Below are 20709 nucleotides of genomic sequence, written 5' to 3'. Positions count from 1 at the left end.
GCTCTTGACGCTACCCCCACGCAGTCTCCCCCCCCCCCGGGGCTGGGCTGCCCCCTCCCCCCAGAGCCAGAGGCTGACCCTCCAGAACAAATGGAACAAGTACAATGGACACAGTTTGCGTTTTCTTTCCCTGTTTTGTTTTGAACCTAAGGAAGCAGGTCTGAGAAGATGCTGGGAGCAGGGACAGGTGGCGGGCGGGGGAGGCCGGGGCGCGAGCGGGACCCCGTCACACGGCCGTGCGCGTGGGCGTGCTGGGCTGGTTCAGCCGCAGCGTCCGACACAGCCAGCCGGCGAAGTCCACTTCTTCCACCTCGGAGCGCTTGATGAAGGTGTGGTTCTGGAAGTGGGAAGAGGCCGTCAGCAACCTGGGGGGCGGCAGCACTCAGGGCGGGGGGGGGGGGGCAAGTGGGAGGCCTGGGTCTCCCCCAGCGCTGCAGGTTGGTGCCTGGCACCCTCTGGCGGGGGGGGGGGGGAGTTGAGGAGCATCCCTGCCCCTCCCCCCCCAGGTGGTGAAGCCCGTGTCCCCTGGGGACGAGGCATCCCTGGGTGAGAATGTCTGATGTCTGATCTGGAGCAACAGAGGCCTCCGTGATGACAGTTAAGTTCCCAACACGGTCTATCTGCTGCGGCAGCCACCGGCCACGTGAGGCTCTGAAGCCTGTGGCGTGTGGCTCCTGTGGCAGGACACGGAGCTGTGCTGCTGTTTCGGTTCAAGTAACTCAGAGCCGCGCGCTGCTGCCAGTTCCTACGAGGAGCAGCTCAGGGCCAGGGGTCCCAGGCGTGCAGGGGGGAGCGGGGTGCAGCTCAGGGCCAGGGGTCCCCGGCGTGCGGGGGGGCGGGGGAGGGTGGCCCCGGGGGCAGGGGGTCCCTGGCAGCGGGTCTAGTCTCCTCACATGACACCCCAGCCCCAGCTGCCCCCCCCCACCCCGGGCAGGGGGTGGCCCCCCGGCAGGGTTTAGCTGGGACCGAGAGCCCCGGGGCCCCACGGGGGCCTCGATATCCAGGAGTTTCTCTATTTCACAGACTTTTGCGTATTTTACAACGAACAGGCGCCTGTGACGTCACACGTGCCTCTAACACGCGTCACCAGGAAAGCTCCCTCGTAGGACCGTGAAGCCTCCCCAAGTCCGCGCACGCACAGCCGTCCCGCCTGCTACGGTCAGCGGTGCCCACAAGCACGAGATGCCGGCCGTCACCGGAGCTCACAGAGGTGAGACGGGACAAGGAGTCTGGGGGCACCTCAGAGAGAGGAGGTGCCCAGGCGGAGACCCAAGGAAGCAGGCAGGCCGGCTGGGCGGGGCCCGGGGCGTGTCCCCCGGGGAGGAGGGCCTGAGGCGGCGGCTGCCTGGAGAAAGCAGGAAGGCTGGGCCCCTTACTGGAAAGACTGTCCCGGTAACTACGAGAGGCTGGATCCCACACACAGAACCAGCACGTTGTGGCCGTCACCAGCAAGTGCTTATGTGTGACAGGTGGGCCGCCCCAGGCTTGGCGGCTGAGGAGACCCGGCAGCGGACGGCGAGTGCAGAGACAAACACCGAGTCTCTCGGAGGCCACAGGTCACAACACGCTGCCCCGCCCCCACCCTGCTGGGGGGAGGGGAGTGGACGTCCCCCCTGGATTCTCAAGGACGCCACACACCGGGTCTCCCGGATCTGCGGGGCCGGCCAGCCCAGCACTTTGCAGGGACACCCTGACCACGGGCACATCGGGCCACTCTGTCCCGTGAGGAGCCGAGGGGTCCACGGCTGCTCTAAGCCACCCCCGCCAGTGGAGCAAGGAGACCTGAGGGGACCCAAGCACCCCAGGACACCAGAGCTGGCCGAGGAGGGCTGGGCCAGGAGGTGAGCCAGTGCCCCCTGGGGCCCAGAATCAGCGGGTCACTCACCATGAGCATCTTGAGATCTGCTCGCTCCGCTGGGTTCTTAATTAGGCTGGAGGGGAAGACGGGGGAAGGCGGTTAGCTGGTGGCCACGGGGACATGCGAGCGGAGCCATGGTGGGTCAGCGCATCCCCTATCCGAGGCCAGGCACGGAATCCGCTCCGCCACCCCCTGCCATAAGGGCACGACCCCTGGGGAGCAAAGGGCAAGAGGGACGGTGCGAGGCTGGGGCCCCAATCTGAGGCCCAGAAGCAACTGCAGTTACACTGCTAATGAATCCCCCCAATCCGGGAGTACGGCCAGATGTCAGATGCAAGTTTTTCCTTCAAAGCAGCAGCACCGCCCCTGAAGACAGCTGCTCAAACACAGAAGAAATCAGCGGGCGTAAAGCATTTATAGATCACCAGGTCAGAGCCGCAGCAAGCTAGCCGGAGGCTATGCAAAGGGCCAGGGGCGCCTTCGCCACCAGGGGCAGGTTTGCCCGTGTGAGATACAGGCCCCAGGCACAGCCCACTCCTCCCGATGAGCAGGGCTGCCCTCGGGGTGAGGGGGCGGCCCTGAGCCCCCTTCCTACTCTGGGGCCTGCTCACCCCAGGCCCAGACTGATGCAGCAAGAAAAGTTGGCCACTTGCCAGAAAGCAACTCGGAAGGCTCATTCAGAAGATGGGGTTACAGGGCTTGAGAGATTAGGAAACTGGGGTGCCTGCTGGCAGAAGGCAAGGCAGGAATGGCATGATTTCCAAATGGCCTGAGATCCTGGTCTGCTCTGGGCTCTGGGGACAAGCTGGGGACACTCGCTGGAGCCCACAACTCAGCGGCCTCAAGGGAACCTATCTGGGTTCTGGGGTGCTGGTGCCCCCCAGGCACCAGCACCCCCAGGCAGTGCCCCATCAGCCCCAGCAGAGGGGCCCAGCCCCGGACCAGGAAGGAAGTGCGCATCTGGGTCGGCTGCCGGGGCGTAGGCAGGCGGGGCCTCTGGTGGCCTGGCACCCGGCCCTGACCCGCCCCGAGACTGCGCTGGGGGCGGGTGCACCTTACCATTTATTTACAAACTCCTGGAAGTCCTGGGTGAAGACACCGCTGGGCAGCTTGGGAGGTGGCTGTGGGGGACACAGAGGTGGGGATCAGACGCCCAAGGATGGTTCTGGAATCACGGGGAAGGCGCCTCCTAGCCCGTGGGGACAGCACAGTACTTTTCGGGGCCCCTCGGAAGGCACCTCTCTTGACCCCAATCCCTTCACGCTGCTAGAGGGGAGCCCCTCCCCATCCAATCCTCTGGCCACTTCCCCACCGCCCTGCCAACTCGGCCATGCTCCTCCAGGGTTCTCTTTGGCAAGGTCTGGTTTCGGGAGCACAGCTGGCTGTAGGGGGGAGGACGGGACCCACCCCTTCACAGATGTGTGTCATGTTATCTGGGACACTCGTCGCTGGGGGGGGGGGGTTGGGACCACTGGGGGGCACCTAGTTCCAGGTTTGGGCCTAGAAGCTGGGAAGCCAAGGTAAGCGCGCCTGGGCGGGGTGGGCTGTGCGCGGGCCGGGCAATCGGGGAAGGCTGCAGGCCCGCTGTCCCCGCGACAACCACAGCGCCTTCTTCCCAGCAGGGGTGGGAGGGGCCGGGTATCCCCAGGAGGACAGACGTGCTCACTGGGCCCGGGCGTGGCTGCAGGTGCAGGACTGTGTCAGCAGAGCCAGCCCGTCCTGTTCTGTCATCGCAGACCCTGCCCACTCAACGCCCCGTGTCTCTGCCCTGACTCAAAAGGGCCACTGAGAACACGCTGCGGCCCACGGGACGCCCAGGAAGGGTGATCGGACTGAGCCCGGAGGGCGGGCTTTGGGCTCTGGTCCTACTCTGCCCCTTTCTGGCGGCAGGCCCGCGGCTTACTCGCGTGTACGAGGGCAATGCCCCCCCCCCCGGCAACCAGCTCCAGCCGCGTCAGGAACTCCCTTCTGGGCAACGTGGGCAAGGTCAGGTCAAACGGCCTAACCAGCGCCCGGGCAGCCGCGCTGGGGGCTCCGGGTACGCACCTCATTCACAATATAGTCGAGCAGCTCGAAGATGGCCATGGCCGGCCGGCTGTCCGTCCCGTGGCCTGCAGGGGCAGACACAGACGCAGGGGTGAGGCAGGCGTCCGCTGAGCGCTCGTCCCCCCTCACAGGCCTGGCCCAGAGGCGCCTGGGCCGTGCTCCTCGCTGTGGAGCCTGCCTCCCTGGGAAAGCAGCCTCTCCTCCGAACCTCCGGTGACAAAACAAAACGCCAAAACGAACAGGAGCCATTTTTGAGAAGTCACACATTTGGCACAGTGCTGCCTCCAGGCTGTGCCAAAGTCACAACCCCTGCTTTCTGGTGCGCAGGCGGGGGGTGGGGGGTGGTGCTGACCACGAGCCAGGACAGCAGCGTGACCTTGCACAGAGCCACGGGCGAAGGCAGCATCAGGCCCCAAACGCTGCCCAGATGGATAGGCGGCTGGGGGCAGCTGATCCTCGTCTTCGGCCCTGCTGGCCAGGGCTGGGTTTGGCCACTGGACTTTTGCCTCCTGTCCCCTGTCCCGAAATGGGCACGTGAGCTGGGGCTGGGCCTCAGCGGAACGCCCGCGATGCCATCTGGGAGTTGGTGCTGGGAGGGACAGAGCCAGGGCCCGAGGACACATGGCGGCGGGAGGAAACCACGACACTGGACCCCATGGTGGCGCCAGGAAAGGAGAGGAGCCAGGCTTGCAAGTACTGCGCCAATCGCCCTTGGGCTGCTCGTGTCCATGAGCAGTGAGGGGACACAACGCGGTCCCCCAGCCGTGAGCAGGAGCGAGGCGCCCACAACTGCCGCCCCACGGACGGACCCTGAACACACGACGCTTGGGGAAAGAACCAGACACGAGAGGCCACGCGGGGTGAGTCCACGTGTGTGAAACGTCCAGGACAGGCTCCTCCACGGACGGGAAGGGGCTCGTGGGGGCGAGGGTGGGATGGGGTGACGGCTGATGGGGACAGGGTTTCTTTTTGACATAACAGGATGTTCTGGAACTAGACAGTAGTGATGGCTGCACAGCCTTGTGAAGACACAAAGAGCCACTGAATCGCACGCCTTAAGCCAGTGAGTCACGTGGCGTGTGACGTCTCTCTCCGTAAAGCTGGGGTCAAGCAAGTGCACAGGCCATTGCCGTCCCCGGCACGTTCCTTCAGACTCACTCCACTCCCTTCCTGTCACTTGACTTAAAGACAGCAGAGCCCTGAGCGCTGCTTCCTAGTTACGCCGCCATGACCCTCCCCCTCCCCCCTCCAAAATGGTCGAAGGGTCAGCCTGAAGCTCTCTGGCCCTGGGGAGCCCCCCTACCACACAGGTGACCACCGCGGGCACGGAGAGTCCTCTGGGGCCCCAGCACCCCCAGCCTCCCGTCCTCTCCCGCACCGTGTGTGGGGACTGAACCAGACAGGCCACCCGGGGAAGTCTGAGCCGAGTCAGTTTCGGTTTCTGAAGGCCTGGCCCAAACACAGCAGAGTGTCCGCCACAGTCCAGGCGGGGGGTCGCTGGGTGTTCGCCAGCCACTCCTCGTGGGCCCCTCTCTGTGTTTGAGCGCTTCTGAGTAAAGTGCCAGAAAAACACCCAACCAGCAGCTTGCCCGAAAGGTTAGTTGCTAGATGCCCCGCAGCTGGTAACACATGCAGCTGCCCCCGGACAGGCCCGGGTCCGGGGGGCCGTCCCCACAGCCTCAGGTGCCCGGGATCCCCCGTGCCGGTAACGCTGCCTGTCCAGTCCAAAGTTCCAGATTCAGGCCATACCACTGATGGGGCGTCCAGGGGGTCTCGGCCGTGGTGAGATGCTGTGAGGCTCTCCTTCTGCCCCGTCAACCACGGGCCGGCCGAATATGGCCTCTAGCTCCTTGGCATCCGGCGGGGGGATGGGGTACCTTCCGATGGACAGCTCCACCAGGGACAGGCCCATGCTCCAGATGTCCGACTGCACCGAGTAGTGCGTGCCTTGCAACCGCTCCGGCTGTCGGGGGAGAAAGCAAGGAAACGCCCAGAGGGCAGCTGGACCCCGGCGTCCCCCTCCCGGCCCCTGTCCACGGCCCCCCCACCCCGAGACCTGGCAATGGAGAGAAAGCAATCCCGTCCCCCTCTCCACCACCTTGGGACGGCGAGCCTCATGGCCGGCGCCGAAATAGTGCTCGAGGCCCGAATCTTTGGCGCCCTCGGGAAAGGATGATCAGCCCAGGAAAAGCCAAAGCGATGCCTCCCTTTCCACTGCCATCCCAAGACTAACTTCTCAGAATCTGCTCCTTAGATCCCCCAGAAGTTTCCAGAAACATCCGAGGGCCAGTTTCTGATCACAGCCCTGCACTAGCCTCTTACTACTGATAGAAGGAATGAGGCAGGTATTTCCAGAAAAGACCCCGAATGACGAGACAAAGACACAATTCGAACGGAAAATAAAAATCCAGTGAAGTGTGTTACCAAGAACTACAAGCAGAAATTCTGAGAAGCTTCTGGAAGACGGGGAAGAGCTGACAGGAGAGGGGAGGGTACGGACGCCCTTAGGCTCCGAGACAGACTTACAGACATGTAGGACCGAGTTCCCACGAAGGAGTTGGCCATGGAGTCGATGAGCTGGCCGCTAACCCCGAAATCGCACAGCTTGATCTCCCCTCGGGAGTTGACGAGGATGTTGGACGGTTTCACATCTGAGGGCCAACCAGCAGCAGGTGAGGGGGTCTGGCCCGGCCCTCAGGCCCCCGTCCTCCCCCCCGGCCCCCCCATACACCCGCTCACCTCGGTGCATGATCTGGTGCTTTTCCCGGAGATACGCCAAACCCCGGAGGACCTGCGAGGAGGGGGGCCCAGGAGGGGTGAGCAGACCCAAGGGGCCACTTGTCTGAGACAAGTTTAGGGAGCCCACGTGAGGTGGGGACAAGTGAGATGAGTGGCAGGGACGGCCATGAGGCCCCGCCCCCGCCCGGCATGAGGGGCACTGTCTGCTGAGAGCCTGCGAGCTGGGCTGCACTGAGGCCCCGCACACTGACGGCTACTTCACCGAGCGAGGACGGCGCTGGGGCAGCGCCCAAGGGGCACCGGGGCCGTGCGGGGCAGGAAACACCCCTCCGTCTAATGCGCAAAGATGCCCTTGCTCTGCCCGCAGCCGCCGGAACCAGCACCTCCCACTCCAGCCACGGGGAGGGGGCAGGACCGTGTAAGTCAGCGGCAAGCCCAGGCCCGCGGCGCCCGCACACTTACCGCGATGCTGACCTTCCCCAGGATCTCCTCGGGAATTCTCTTGGCTTCTTTCAACACCTGGTCCAGAGAGCCGCCGTCCTAGGGTCGGCACAGGGGAAGAGAGCAGCCGCTCTCAGCAGTGGGCCGGGCGGGGCCTGCAGCGCGGAGGAGGCGTCCCCGAGGGACCCCGGGCAGCAGGCAGGACAGCAAAGCGCCTCCCCGCTTCCTGCTGAACTGGGGCTCAGTCTCCTCCACGGGACACAGAGGCCAGACCACAGCCAGACGCCACCCTCTGGCCAAGAGCCAGGATGCCCTTGGGCCCCTGCCTCCTCGGGGGGCTCAGGACAGCCCCGTCCTTCTAGGCAGCGAGGGCGGCGGCACATGGAGTGGGGCTGCCAACTTTGGGATCTAGGCCCCTCCCTCAAGCTGGGGCAGCCCCAGCAGCAGGGCAGTGGGGGCCCGGGGTGCCAGCGCAGGAGACGCACAGCTGCCCACGGTCCCCCCCCCCCCCCCCCCCCCCCCCCCCCCCCCCCCCCCCCCCCGCCCTCCCCGTGCCCCNCCCCCCCCCCCCCCCCCCAAGGCCTCATCTCGTGCTCGGATCCTACCTGGCTGAGCCCCATCTCACCCCGCCCTGGTCATGGCCTTAAATCCGCAGGCTGCCGGACAGCAAACCTGGAGAGCAAACCTAGATGGGGCTCCGAGGACATGCCCACTGCGTCCCCTGCGACGCAAGGTGGACCCACTAAGTGCCAAGCGTTGGGGGCCAGCATCTGAGCTCAAGGCAGGGAAGCCTCTGGGCCGATGCATTCTCCACCAAACGGCTCCGGGCCACCTACAGCCAAATGGCTTCCTCAAAGCAAGAGGAAGGGGTGCAGGGAGGAGAGCCTGAAGTCCAGGGATGCCGGGGCCTCCCATCTCCAGCACTTCTACCTGAGCTGTGCTCCGTGAGAAAGACCGAGGGTGGGAAGTTCTAGAAAACTCGATGCACGCTGACGCTTCTACAACCTGTATGTGACTCCTGACTAGCTCCAGACCCAGCATGCAGGCCGGTGCCCAGATGGCCGTGGCCAAGGAGAAACCCCCAGGGCCGGACGCCCTGGCTGAGCCGTCTTGGCCTGCAGGCGGGGCCTCCTTCCAGCCCTCCTGGGCTTTGTGCTAGCGACCAATCTTAAAATATAACCCTGGTTCTAACACAGCTTCTTTCGTTTTTAATTTTCACGGACCTGCCACAGGTTTATAAACGAGGACGTCCAGGGGATGCATCCCCAGAGGCCACGGGAGGCCCGGCCCTGCCCAGTCCTGCAGACCACACACGTCCCCCGGACGTGGCTCAGAGTCCCCTGGGGCAGGAGCAGTCACAGATGAGACCTCCCTGGTCTGCGCTCAGCTAAGCTGTTCAGGTCACATCGACAGGAAGTGGTGGAGAGAGCACAACTGGGCGTCTGACCCCGAATCTCACGCCGCACGTGGGCAGGTGTTGTACACGCTCTGGACACGGTACCCTCATCAAGCAGGAGCCACGGGACTACTTTCCTCATAGAGCCCCCAACTGCAAGTAAGTAAGCCCCCAGTCCCCTGGAGAGTGGGCCGGCCTCCCCTGATGTGTGACTTCTATTCTTCCAGATCTTTCTGCATGCTTACATGGGCATCCACACTCGTAGGGAACCGCAGAGTCTAAGGAACGCACCTAAGCAAGCTCCCGTTACCTCTGGGACCTGCCCGCTCAGGGCCCACATGCCACGTCAGCCATGTCCTCCCTCCTCGGCCTGGGCGGGGGTCCCCCTTTGCTTCTCCCTTCCAGGAGGTGGGACTTTTCAGTGCTGAACCACGTGGGCACACATCCTTCAGACCCCAAGAAACACCAAGAGGTGTGTCTGAATGGTCAGCAAGCTGCCTTCACGCCTCCCACTGTCCGTGGGCTCCATGCCCGGGGTGGCCCCAGCGACAGCTTCAGGCCACTGGGAAACCACAGGCCTGCTGTTTCTAAGCCCCAGACGCCCACCCCAGCCGGCCAGGTGAGGCCACGCCTGTATGCTCGTCGCCAGGCAGGGCTCCGCTCCCGCGAGCTGGGGCCGCCGTCTACCCAGCTGGACACAGGAGACGGCTCGCCCTCTGCCCAGGGCTCCAGGCGCCAGCGAGAAGCCGGCCTCCCTCCCCTCAGCCCTACAGGAGAAGGGGGAAGAAGCTCGTCCGCACTCACGCCAATAAGAGGTGAGTGGTAGCGTGGACGCCTGACCCCAGGCTGTCGCCCAATGTGGCACACGAGTGACTGATCTAGAGACAGGAAGCCCTGGGGGGGATCATGTGACATGAAAACAGCAGGAGGGCGGTGGGCTAGGCCCCCCTGCTACTATCCCCTGCCTCTCCCCTCGCCTTCCCTGCCTACAGGGCCCCTCCTGCAGGCTCCTCCGAAACCGTAAAACCAGTGGCCGCCTTCCTCCAAGCACGCAGCCCCGAGGCAGGCGGAGCAGGAGCCTCGCTGGGCGCTGCACGCTCGCTCTACCGCCCGCCTACTCTTGTAAGGAAATCAAGCCAAACCCCAACCAGGACCATATAGAGGGAGAGGATGAGCACAGGCAGTCAGGGTCCCCGGCCCGGCCCTGTCCTCCGAGCTGCCGGCGTGCAGGTGCCTGGGCAGGAAACCGAGAACAGAAGCGGGGGCCGGGGGGCCACTGGGCCTCTTCCAAAGGGAAGGAATCGCACCGCGCTCAGGGGCAGCCGGGAGGGGAGGTGGAGGCGAGCCTTGACCACCATTCTCAGCCTTGGCTCTGGTGGGCAGGGAGTGGCGGGCGGGGTGCTGCCTGACGTGGGTCCTGGGGCAGGCGCCACCTGTCCTGCACTGTCACACGGCAGGCGCTCCGGCCGCATCCCTCAGGGCCACTTGCTGAAATCACTTCCTACTCGCGTTACGACACCGTTGGAGGTTGGAGGGGACAGAGGGGACGGCGCAGGCTAACCGAAGCCACCGTGCCTAAGGCCACAGCATCCTGGTTTTGCAAGAGCCCCCCGGGGCCGGGCCTGGGGGGCCGAGGGCAGGCAGGCAGCCCCACACCTGACGGGCTCGGCTCGGAGCAGGGTCGGCGGCACTTCCTCCGAGGGCCCTCCGCTCTGACCACTTCTGCTTTTGTCACACCCAATCCCACCCAGTTCTGACGTTCAAGGTCACGGTTTCTCAACAAGGGGGCTCATCAGAGTCAGCCGTGGTGGTTTGAAAAACGATAGGCGCCCCGTTCCACCCCGAAGTTCCTGACACCGCAGACCTGCGCAGGGGCCAGAGGGGCTTCACCTCTAACGGAGCCCACTATTCAAAGGGCACCTGGGGGACATGGATCAAAACTGTGGGACGCCTTGGGCCCGGCGATCCCAGCTTCGCGACCTCATCCCGCGCCTCGCCTGAGGAAATGCCACGCGCTGCCGCTTGGGAAGGGCCGCAAACAGCCGTGTCCACCACCGAGGGGTGTCCAACGCGCTCCCCCACGGGCACGTGCTTCCTCCACGCAGCCACGAGAGGCGAGGCTGGAAGGGGGCGGAGAACAAGGGACCTGCGCGCGCACGGGAGCGCACCGCTGGGAACATCCCCGGAAGGGACCCATGGGAACAGCGGTGCTCAGAGTCTGAGAACTCGCCCCCTGCCGCCCACGCTCACCATGTGCTCCATGCAGATGCTGATCTCGCCGTCGCTGTAGAAGGCCCCGTAGAAACCCACGATGTAGGGCGAGTTACACTCGTGCAGCACCTGCAGCTCGCGGATGATCTGGTTGCGGATGGCCGGCTTGATTTCCAGGTGGATCAGCTGCGGGGAGAGAGAAGGGGGCTGGCGACCAGGCCTCTAAGGGCCGCCAGGCAGGGGGTGGCTATGGCCCCCTGCCCTTGATGTGCTCATGACAGCATTCAAAACAGCAGTGTACTCCTAGGCATATGCCTAGAGGACCAAAAAGATACATCCACACAAACTCGCACCCCATGTTCAGGCAGGACTCATGATAGCCAGAACATGAAAGCCAGCCAGCGTCTACCGCGCATGCGCACGCCGACAGATGATCATGTCCACTGCGCACGTCCCTTAGATGCGTCCACCGCGCACGCACACGTCCCTCGGCCGCGAGCAGGAGCGAGGAGCCCGCACCCGCCGCCCCCTGATGGACCTTCAACACGACGCTCACGGAGGGAACCAGACATGGGAGGCCACACGTGTGTGAGTCCACGTGAGTGAAACGTCCAGAACAGGCTCCTCCATGGATGGGAAGGGGCTCGGGGGACTGGGGCGGGGGGCGGGGGCGTGTGTGTGACTGCTGTCAGAAATGGGGTTTCTTTCTGGGGAGAGGTAATGTTCTAGAAAAGACGGTGGTGGTGGACGCACAGCTCTGTGAATGTACACCGATGAATTACATATACTTTAAGGGGAGGCAGCTTAGGCACCTGGGGGGCTCAGTCGGTTAAGTGTCTAACTTCAGCTCAGGTCATGATCTTACGGTTTGTGGGTTCGAGCCCCGCGTGCTCTGTGCTGAAAGCTCGGAGCCTGGAGCTTCAGATCCTGTCTCCCCCTCTCTCTGCCCCTCCCCTGGTCATGCTCTGTCTCTGTCTCTCTCAAAATTAAACATTAAGGGTAAGCGGAGGAGGAAGCCAACCCCCCACCCCACCCCCCACTGCTAAACAGTAGGGCATGTAAAGTACATCTCAGTAACACTGTTGTAAAACAAACCTAGATGGAGCAAACGTTTTCCCGCAGGTATAGGGGAGCTATGGAGAGGACTCCTCCCGAGTCACACGCGGACCCAGCCCAGGACGGCCATGACCTCTGGCCCTCGCAGCCAGGGGGCTGCCCCTTAAGACCCCGTCTCCACATGGAGGGAGCCCCAGGCCGCCACCCGAGGGGCCCAGCTCCCCCTCACCCGAGTTCAGGTCGGCAGAGGGGATGGTCACTTCGACGTTCAAGAGAAACCACAGGAGCATCTGGAGAGGCGCGGAGCGCAGCTGGCAAAGCACCATGGGCAGTGCCCGCCAGGAAAGAGCGGAGGCCGGGGTCCCCCATCCCGGCCACCGAGAAGCTTGGCTGCCACGACTGCCGTGCTGGGACAGGAAGACGGGAAAGGACCGAGAGTGTCCAAGCCCGCCACACATCTGCTTGGGATCCCTGGGATGGGCACAGGGGGTGGCGAAGACCTACTTGGAGGGGACGCGGCTTGTCGTCAGGAGGGGACAGGGACCAGGGGAGACGACCAGCTTGGGGGCCTGGACGGCCAGGCGTGGCAGGGAGCAGGTGTTCCGGGGAGGGGGGGACAAAGAGCGGACTGAGGGCACTGAGGCGTGAGTGCCCGGTTCCAAGGGGCACGTGGTACCAGCTCATGCCGATGACTCTGGCCGCCTTAAGAAGCAGCGGGTCATGGTGGCACGGTGCCTGGTACGCCTCGCCCTCCCCACCAAACCTGGGGAGCTGCTGCTGCCACCTCAGGGGCCAGCTCTGGCCACGAGCCTGGGCACCGCGCCGTCCCCACAGCCACCCTCTCGGACGCTGGGGTACTCCCTCCTCGCCGGGACCAGCTGTGAGGTGATGCCCAGACAGCACGCTGGTGACAACACCAGCTGTGAAAACGAAGCGCGGCTGTCTACACGGGAGACAGGTGGTCTCTCCTCAAAAGCCCAGAAAGAGGGACCTGTGGAGGCCGAGGGTGCGCAATGCAGGGTGACGTCAGCCAGTGCCACACCCCAGAAACACAACCAGGCCGCGTGTTGCCTCAAACCCTGTCGCTGTCGCCTTGGAAAAGTGCGCGGAAACGGGGGGAGATGAACTTCTCACTATCTCCACCCAGTGCGGTGTATCGAAGCGTTACTGTTTCCACATGAACGAGATGTCCCCACCCGAGTCCGAGGCCGGCGCGCATGTGTCTGCACGAGCTGCACCTTGTGGACCAACGGTCTCACGCCCGTGGCCACGGCTGACCAGCACGGCTGCCGGGACGCTGCGGCCCCCGACCAAGAACTTCAAAGGCTCCGCAGACCAAAGACCGCGCTAGGGGCTGCGCAGAACAGGAAGAGCAGACGGAACCAGACAGAACGCCGGGGGTCCCGGGTGCCTGTGCTTGGGGCCTTTAGTGGGAAGTAAGGCCACAGGAAGTCAGAGGCTTTCAGGAAGGAGGCCGTAGAGAACGCGGCAAACAGGCACATAGCTGGGCCTGTAGAGAGTCTTCCAGATCAGCTAGGAGCCAGCCTGCTGGCATCTCGTCTGGGGAAAAGCAGGGTCAGGGAGCGAGGGGCACGTCTCTGGGCACGTGCGTTCACAACTCACAACGCCAATCTCGGGGGTGGGGGCAGGCCTCGGTGCTGCGAGCTTAAATCCTGCTCCCAGCCACACGTGGCCGGTGAGCGGGCGGGTCCAAGCTGGGCCCGGGCTCCCTGAACACCAGCACGCATGTACGCGCCTTGCGCGCCCCACCCCAGGTCCACAGACTACATAAGGCTGGTGCTCGGCATTCAAACCCAACACCAAACCATCCCGGGGCATGAGGAGACGATTTCCACTGCAGGATGGGGAGCCAGGAGGTGCAAGCTAGAGAAAGGGGGAAATTAATTCTGGAGGCCAAAGGCTGAGGGCTCCCAGGAGGTCAGGGACAGCCTCAAAGGGCAGGCCTCAGAGGGGTCAGCCCCACCCGATTCACAGGCTGCCCCCCACCCCCCTGGCTGCAGGTTTCTCATGTGCTCCAGTTAAACCAAGACAGGACGCTGCCTCTGCCGTGGGGCGGGCACTTGAGAGGGGGCAGCCGGTACCACGACATGGCCTTCCAGACGCCACAGCACCTCCATCGTGGAGGCAAGCAGGTGCACGGGGGTCGCACAAACTCGTCTCAGCCACGAGCCCACCAGGAAGGCACTCTGGACCAAATGCGCCCCGCTCTCTGCAGGCCTCTCCTGGCCCGACACATGCAGGCTCGGCGCCTGGGCCACGAGGGGTCAGAACACCGTGCTTCTGCCAAGAAAACGTTCATGATCAAACGTGACTGCAGACATCCAGACCAGTTCACTGGGGGCTTGCACACTGGGGGCTTGCACAGCCAGGCTCCCTGCTCTCCCTCTGCCGACCAAAGGGACCAGAGAGATGCCGGTGACACGGGGTGGCAGCCCCCGGAGAGGCCCACCCCAGGCCTCGACTCTGGCCCCGCTGCCAGGCCGCACTGGCAGATCTAATAAGCTTTGTACTGAGAAAGCACGAATTCAGACCCAGCATCCGGGAACTCAGAACCCACCCAGGCTGATGGGCGGAATGACCGAGGCTGCTTTTCCAAAAACCGCTTTGCCACATCAGTTTCCTGTCTGTGCGCGCAGCTGAATAAAGATGGGGCTCCTGGGTGAAGAGCTGTTCCGGATGGATTCTAAGGGGGCTCTGACCCCCGTGGATGGGCTAAGAGAGCTCTCGGACCACTGTGGAGCCACAGCCCCGAAATGCGTGGCTGCGAGGCGAACGGCCTGTTCCACATGTTCACCGAGGGCCGGTGGCCACAGCCCCACTCCGACACAGTGCTGAGCGCGCAGCAGCTCGGGGCCCACACGACCAAGAGAAGCCACAATCTACGGGGAACGAAACTGCAGGTCCTTCTCCCCACTATGCGAGAGCAGCTTAGCTTTCTGGTTTGAAGGATTTCTGGAAGCGCGGGGAAGCTGTGAAACTGGCAGTGCCCGTGCAGACGCAGGGCACCCTGGTCCCTTGCGACAACTCTGCCCAGCTCCGTGTTCTCAGGCTCCCCCAGCGCCCCGAGTCCCACATCTGCCTTGTTACTCCCTGCACTGTGGGTGACGGCAAGCCAGGGACTTCTGGAAAGGCTGCCTGTGGGGAGGGGACAGAAAGACAGGGAGGCCAGTGCTCCAGGGGCCGGAGAAGGGGCGACAGTGCTAAATCCCAGCAGACAGGGCGTGTGGCAAGCGCAGGAAAGGCCGGCCCCGCGTGGACCCCGGGGGCGGGGCAGGCAGGGTTCTGAGGACGCCATGTGGGACTAACGGAGAACGGGCCACGGCTGTGTGAGCTGAATAGTTTGTCACACAGAGTCCCCTGGTTGTGTGTACAGGAGCCACCATCCCCAAATGGGCACAGCATCCTCTTCTCCACCCCCATCTCTCAGGGAGGGTCCTCGCCCGCCCAGCCAGAGGCGGAGCCACTGTACCCCAGTCCCGACGTTTCAGGGAGCGTGACTTGAAGTCTTGGAAGGCGGCGGTTGGTCAAGGAGGAGCAGCCACCCAGGCCGGCTCTCCGTGGGCCTGGGCGAGTGCCCCGAGCCGATCAGAAGGCAGAGGCCCGCCGCACCACATGCGGCGGCACTGCGCAGGGGTGCGGGGCCCGCCCCGGCCCACCGCCTCTCACCTTTCTCGCCATGATGAGGCCAGAAGGTCTGTGCTGGACCTTGGTGACCACCCCGCCATTCCCGGCCCCCAGCTCTGAGATCCTTTCGAAGTCATCGTCCTTGAGCTCTCCGACCTTGGCCTTCTGGGTGAGGAAGGCTTCCAGCCGCTTCTTCTGCTGCTCATCGAGTTCAAGCTCTGCTAGCTTCTTCTGGAGGTCCACCAGGTTCGCTCTGCAAAGACCGCGAGGGCAAGGGCTAGCCACGAAGGTGCAAGCCACGGGGAGACGACCCGACCAGCCAGGCTCACCCTGCAGCTGCTGTGTGCCAGGCCCCGTGTGTGCGGCTGGAAGGACATGGGGACAGCTCGGACCCGAGTCCCGTGTGGAGGACACCACCCCTTCCCTGAGGACGGGCTCTGGTGCAGCGGTCCTAGCCTTAGACCCCAGAGCCCCACGTCCTGACACGGAGGTGACGGGGGAAGGGGGCAGGCAGAGCCAAGAACAAGAACCGAACGGCAGAAGACAGAAGTTGCAGGATGTGGGCCTTTAACGCACACGGTGACGCGCAGGCACTGGAGGGAAAAGGAGAGCGGCCAGCACACTCTCATTCTACTGCTTTCAACACCAAACATTCAGGCGCACAAACATTCCTGGAACCAGTTAGTAAAAAAAAAAAAAAAACAAAAAACAACCACGTACTCTTCACTTTATTGGGTGATTCAAGGAATTTTGACAATAACCTAATTTCACGAATGCCTTGACCTTAAACTAAATCCTGGAGTAAAAAGCAGCTCCCTGTAGGAGGTGGGCAGACATTAGCTCAATGCACACAAGGACTGACACGGTGCCGTCCAAAAGAAACAGAAGAGGGGAACCTGGGGGATTCCAACTTCGGCTCAGGTCATGATCTCAGAGTCTGTGAGTTCGAGCCCCGAGTCGGGCTCTGTGCTGACAGCTTGGAGTCTGCAACCTGCTTCAGATTCTGTGTCCCCCTCCAACCCCTGCCCCCCTCCGTGGCTTGTGCTCTCTCTCAAAAATAAACATTAAAAAATAAAATAAAATAAAATAGAATAAAAGCCACACATGCAATTTAATTTTTTTAGGTGTGTGCAATTAAAAATTTTTTAGCAACATTAAAAAAATACGTTAAGAAGAGTTGGTGAAAATAATTTTTTAACATATTCAACTTAATGCATCAAAAATAGAATTTTCAGGGGTGCCCGGGTGGCTCAGTCAGTTAAGTGCCTGACTTTGGCTCAGGTCATGATCTTGCAGCTCATGAGGTCAAGCCCCACATAGGGCTCTGTGCTGACAGCTCAGAGCCTGGAGCCTGCTTTGGATTCTGTGTCTCCCTCTCTCTCCACCCCTCCCCTTTTACATAAATGTTAAAACTTTTAATGTGTAATAAAAAACACAGTTTTCAACACGGAATCAATATAAACCAATTAATGAATACTTACTTTCCTATTTTTCATTTAAAGTTTTTGGAATCTGTAATGCATATGACACTTACGGCTCCCTCTCCCCTGAATCTAGACAAGCTGCATTTCAAATACTGGCTGTGCTCAGGGGCTAACTGCAGCACATGGGGTGGGTACCTAAGAACAATCTCTAAAGGAGAACGAGCCACCTCAGGTGGTCCCTGGCCACAGAGTTCTTTTTTTGAGAGAGAGAGAGAGAGAGAGAGAGCGCACACGCGCAAGCCTGAGAGAGCGCAAGCAGGCTCCATGCAGGTCATGACCCTCACATTATGACCTGAGCTGAAATCGAGAGTCAGACGCTCAACCTGGCGCCCCCACCAATTTCTGATGGCCTTGAAGCCAAGGCTGATCACCCACCCAGGTGAGACCTTGTTGGGGGGACTCAAACAGGGAATGAAAGGTGGACACCAGAGTTCTCTCAGGAACCTTCCAATCCCCCACTCGACCCCAACTAGCCTGGAACGTAGAGGCCCAAGCAAAGGGGCATGGGCTGGGAAGGAGACGCTCTGCGGCTGGCCGGGCCACGCCATCTGGACCAGAAGTGCAAAGAAGCTGCTAGAAGGCAGGGAGTTACGTGCCACTTCGTATCAGAGCTTTGCAAACACTGCCCTGTTGTGTTCTCAAGAGCCTCCTAGGAGGCGGGTGTCTTGTAGTCCTGGCCCACACAGGAGGGAACGGGCTCAGAGAGGTTAAGTCATTTGCCTGAGGGTGACAGCACATGGACGCGGCAGTGCCTGGAATCAAACCCGGATCCTTCGGGATTGCAAAGCCCTGCTCATGGCCCCTGAGACAGGACCGTGTGCCTGGGGAGGTGCTCCCTGAATGCCTGCTTCACAAAGACCTGGACGAGGAACGGCTGAGAAGGACTGACGGACAGAGGAGGGCAGGCAAAGCCATGAGCCTACGCAACACGATTCCTTCCCAAAAGGTTAAAGAGGCAGCTTCTGAAGCCAGACCCTGCGAGGTCTCTGGCACTGCCCTGTGAGATCTAAAATGCATTCTGGAGTCAGCTGATTAATCCATCTTAAATTTAATAGCAACTCGCCTGTGGTTATAAACACACACGAGCGTGCACACGCACGCACACACACATGCTGGAATTCCAATGGCTGGCCTCCTCCGCCGGGGGAGTTCTGGAAGGGATGGAAATCAGACCACGGTAAGAGGGAGAGAAGAGAGTATGAAGAAGGCGCTCTCCCGTGAGAAGAATGAGGAGTGGAGGTCTGAGAATAAGGAACACATGCCCACCTTGAGCCGCAAACCCAGAGACAGAAGAGATGTCAGCTGCACACGCAGCCATCGAGACCCCCTCGCCCAAGGCCCCCAGGGCCAAGTCCTCCACTAGGTGCTGAACCTGCAGTCCACCCCTTGCACCTGCCTCTCGTGGGGCCACAGCTAACAGACCCCAGCCAGCCAGGGGCCTCTGGAACCATCGGCACCTCTTATCGTGGGCAACTGGAGAGTGGGGACTTTTCCGTGGCCAAGGGGTCACCCTGGCCTGACCTCACGAGCACCTGCCCCTCACACACTATGACTCTGCTGTCTTGAAACCCCACGGTCCCAGATGCCCCCTTTCTGTCCCCCAAGTCCTCCCGTCGCTTCAGTGTCTGCAAGGCTCCAGCCCCCAAAGGTGGCGCTTCGCCCCCAGGATCCTGCAGCTGGCCTCACTACCTCGCCCGGTCCCCCAGACACCCCTCAACTAATCTCCCCTCAGGAGCTCCTGGCTCCCGTCCTACCCTTCAAGGACCCCTCCCCCTTTCCTGTCTTCTCAGGAACCCCATTCACCCCATTCATTGTATGCAAGGACCTTCCCTCTCTGAGCCCAGTTTCACTGTCCAGGGGCCCCACACCCCATCTTGTCCCTGAAGGGACGTCCCCCTGCCTTGATTCACCACTCAGACTCCTCCCCCCCATCCTCAATGGGTAGGAACCGCCCCCGGCTCCATTTCACTCCTCAGGACCCCCCACCCCATCCTCTTCACTCAGGGACACTGTTCCCAGGCCTCACTGCTCAAGGACCACCTCTCCCCAACTTCACTATTCAGCAACGCCTCCCCCCCCCAGACCACTCAGGGAGGGCCTCCTCCCCCCGACCTCACTACTCAGAGCCCCCCACCCCCTTGCCCCAACCTCATTACTCAGGGCCCAACCCCCATCCTTTCCACTCGGGGACCCTCTCCCGCTGACCTCACCACTCAGGGCCCTGTATCCCATCCTTTCGACTCAAGGACCTCCTGCCCCGACCTCACTACTCAGGGCCCCTCTCCCCCAGACCTCACCAATCAGGAAACCTCCACCCCATCTCCCCTCAGGCCCCGCCTCCTACCGAGCTCACCACTCGGGGACCCCCTCCCCTTCCACACCCCGGCCAAGCCCGGCCCACTCACTCGGAGGCGCCCTCGCTGGTGGGGGACGGGCCCTCGGCGATGGCGGGGTTGATAGTGAGCGCCGGCAGCACCGGCTTCCTCCGGGCCAGCATCGGGGCTCCGCGGGCCGGCGGCGGCGGGACCTCTAACCGGGGCCCATAGGGGGCGGGCCGGGAGCGGGCGGCGCCGACGTGAGCCCGGGGCTGCGGCGGCGGCCTAGGCGGGCGGCGAGGGCGGGCGTCGCTGCGGGCCGGGGCCGAGGGGCGCCGAGAGGTGCCGGGGCTGAGGCCGGGGAGCCGCCGCCGCCGCAGGGGAGGCCCGCCCGAGGCTGACGCTGCAGCCGGAGCCCGGGAGGCAGAGGGCAGGGAGGGGGAGCGACGAGATCGCGGGCCGGCCTCTCGCGAGATCCAGTGCCGGGAGCCGCGCGGCCCCGCCCCTTGCCGAGGCGCTTGCGCACCAGCCGGAGGCCGCCTTCCTGGGGGGCGGGGGGGTAAGGGGGCGGAGACCTACTGAGGCGGTGCCCTGAATCCGAAACACACGCTCGCGTCGCCCCGCGCGTTTGCGCATGCGCCTGGGGCTCTGGGGGCAGGCGGAGCTAGAGGAAGGCAGTTTAGGGATGATGAGAGTGTGGGCAGGTGGGCAGGGGTGACGTCTTGTTCCTGTGAGCCTAGTGGGTGCTGGACTGGGGCTCCGTGAAAATTCCCAAAAGCTGTGGGAGACCACCCAGAGTCAACTTCAGTGCTTTTCCCACTTATGGACACATTCACGCACACACCCCGCATAATATCAATTATCCAATTCTTTCATAAAAGAAAGATTATTTGAAAAAAAATTTGTTTTTTAAGTAATGTCTACACCAACGTGGGGCTTGAACTCACAACTGCCAGATGGAGAGTCACATGATCCACCGACTGAGCCAGCCAGGTGCCCCTCAAAACATTTTTTAAATTGTGGTAAATATATGTGACATAAATTTACCACTTAACATTCTAAGCGCACAGCTCAGCGGCATCAAGCACGCTCCGCTCACACTGTCTTGCAGCCGCCCCCACCATCCGGCTCCAGAATTTTCCATCTCTGTCTCATAAAACACGGACTCCCCACTGCTGGCTCCCACCATCTACCTCTTCTGTGGATGGGACGCCTCTAGGGACCTCAAATAATTGGAATCATATTGTTAAAAAGAAACAATAGGCCCAAAATGGATTCACCCTGTTAAGCCCCATGTCAGCGAACCAAGACTTAATACCCAACCCAATTACAGTTTGAGGCTCTCCCAAGAATGACCTTTAAGGAGTCGATCTGGAATTACTTGGTTATCACCAGCAAGATAACCTGCCCGATAGACCCCCCCCCCTGCCTTCCCCTAAAGGAAGGTGACCCTGCCTGAAACAATCCACTCTTTGCTAAAAACTTCCTTTTTCTGCCTGCTTCTGCCTTTAAAAACTT

General features: G+C 62.3%; 1 protein-coding gene across 1 annotated transcript; it reads right to left on the bottom strand.

Moving 5' to 3' along the window:
* Positions 1–109: 109 nt before the first annotated feature.
* On the bottom strand, positions 110–19636 carry MAP2K2 (mitogen-activated protein kinase kinase 2). Its single transcript, XM_039247593.1, has 11 exons — positions 19282–19636; positions 15435–15645; positions 10731–10877; positions 7106–7183; positions 6644–6695; positions 6431–6555; positions 5654–5867; positions 3905–3969; positions 2918–2979; positions 1886–1931; positions 110–337 (listed from the first exon to the last, which is right to left on the bottom strand). Exons 1-11 carry the CDS (start codon positions 19371–19373, stop codon positions 227–229), a joined length of 1203 nt encoding a protein of 400 aa, XP_039103524.1. The 5' UTR covers positions 19374–19636; the 3' UTR covers positions 110–226.
* Between the last annotated feature and the right edge of the window lie 1073 nt (positions 19637–20709).

The sequence above is a fragment of the Hyaena hyaena genome, unplaced genomic scaffold, assembly GCF_003009895.1.
Source record: "Hyaena hyaena isolate Hyena2069 unplaced genomic scaffold, ASM300989v1 scaffold_296, whole genome shotgun sequence".
Taxonomy (NCBI): domain Eukaryota; kingdom Metazoa; phylum Chordata; class Mammalia; order Carnivora; family Hyaenidae; genus Hyaena; species Hyaena hyaena.
The sequence above is the reverse complement of the archived record's forward strand: the minus strand, read 5'-3'. Positions and strand labels throughout refer to the sequence as shown.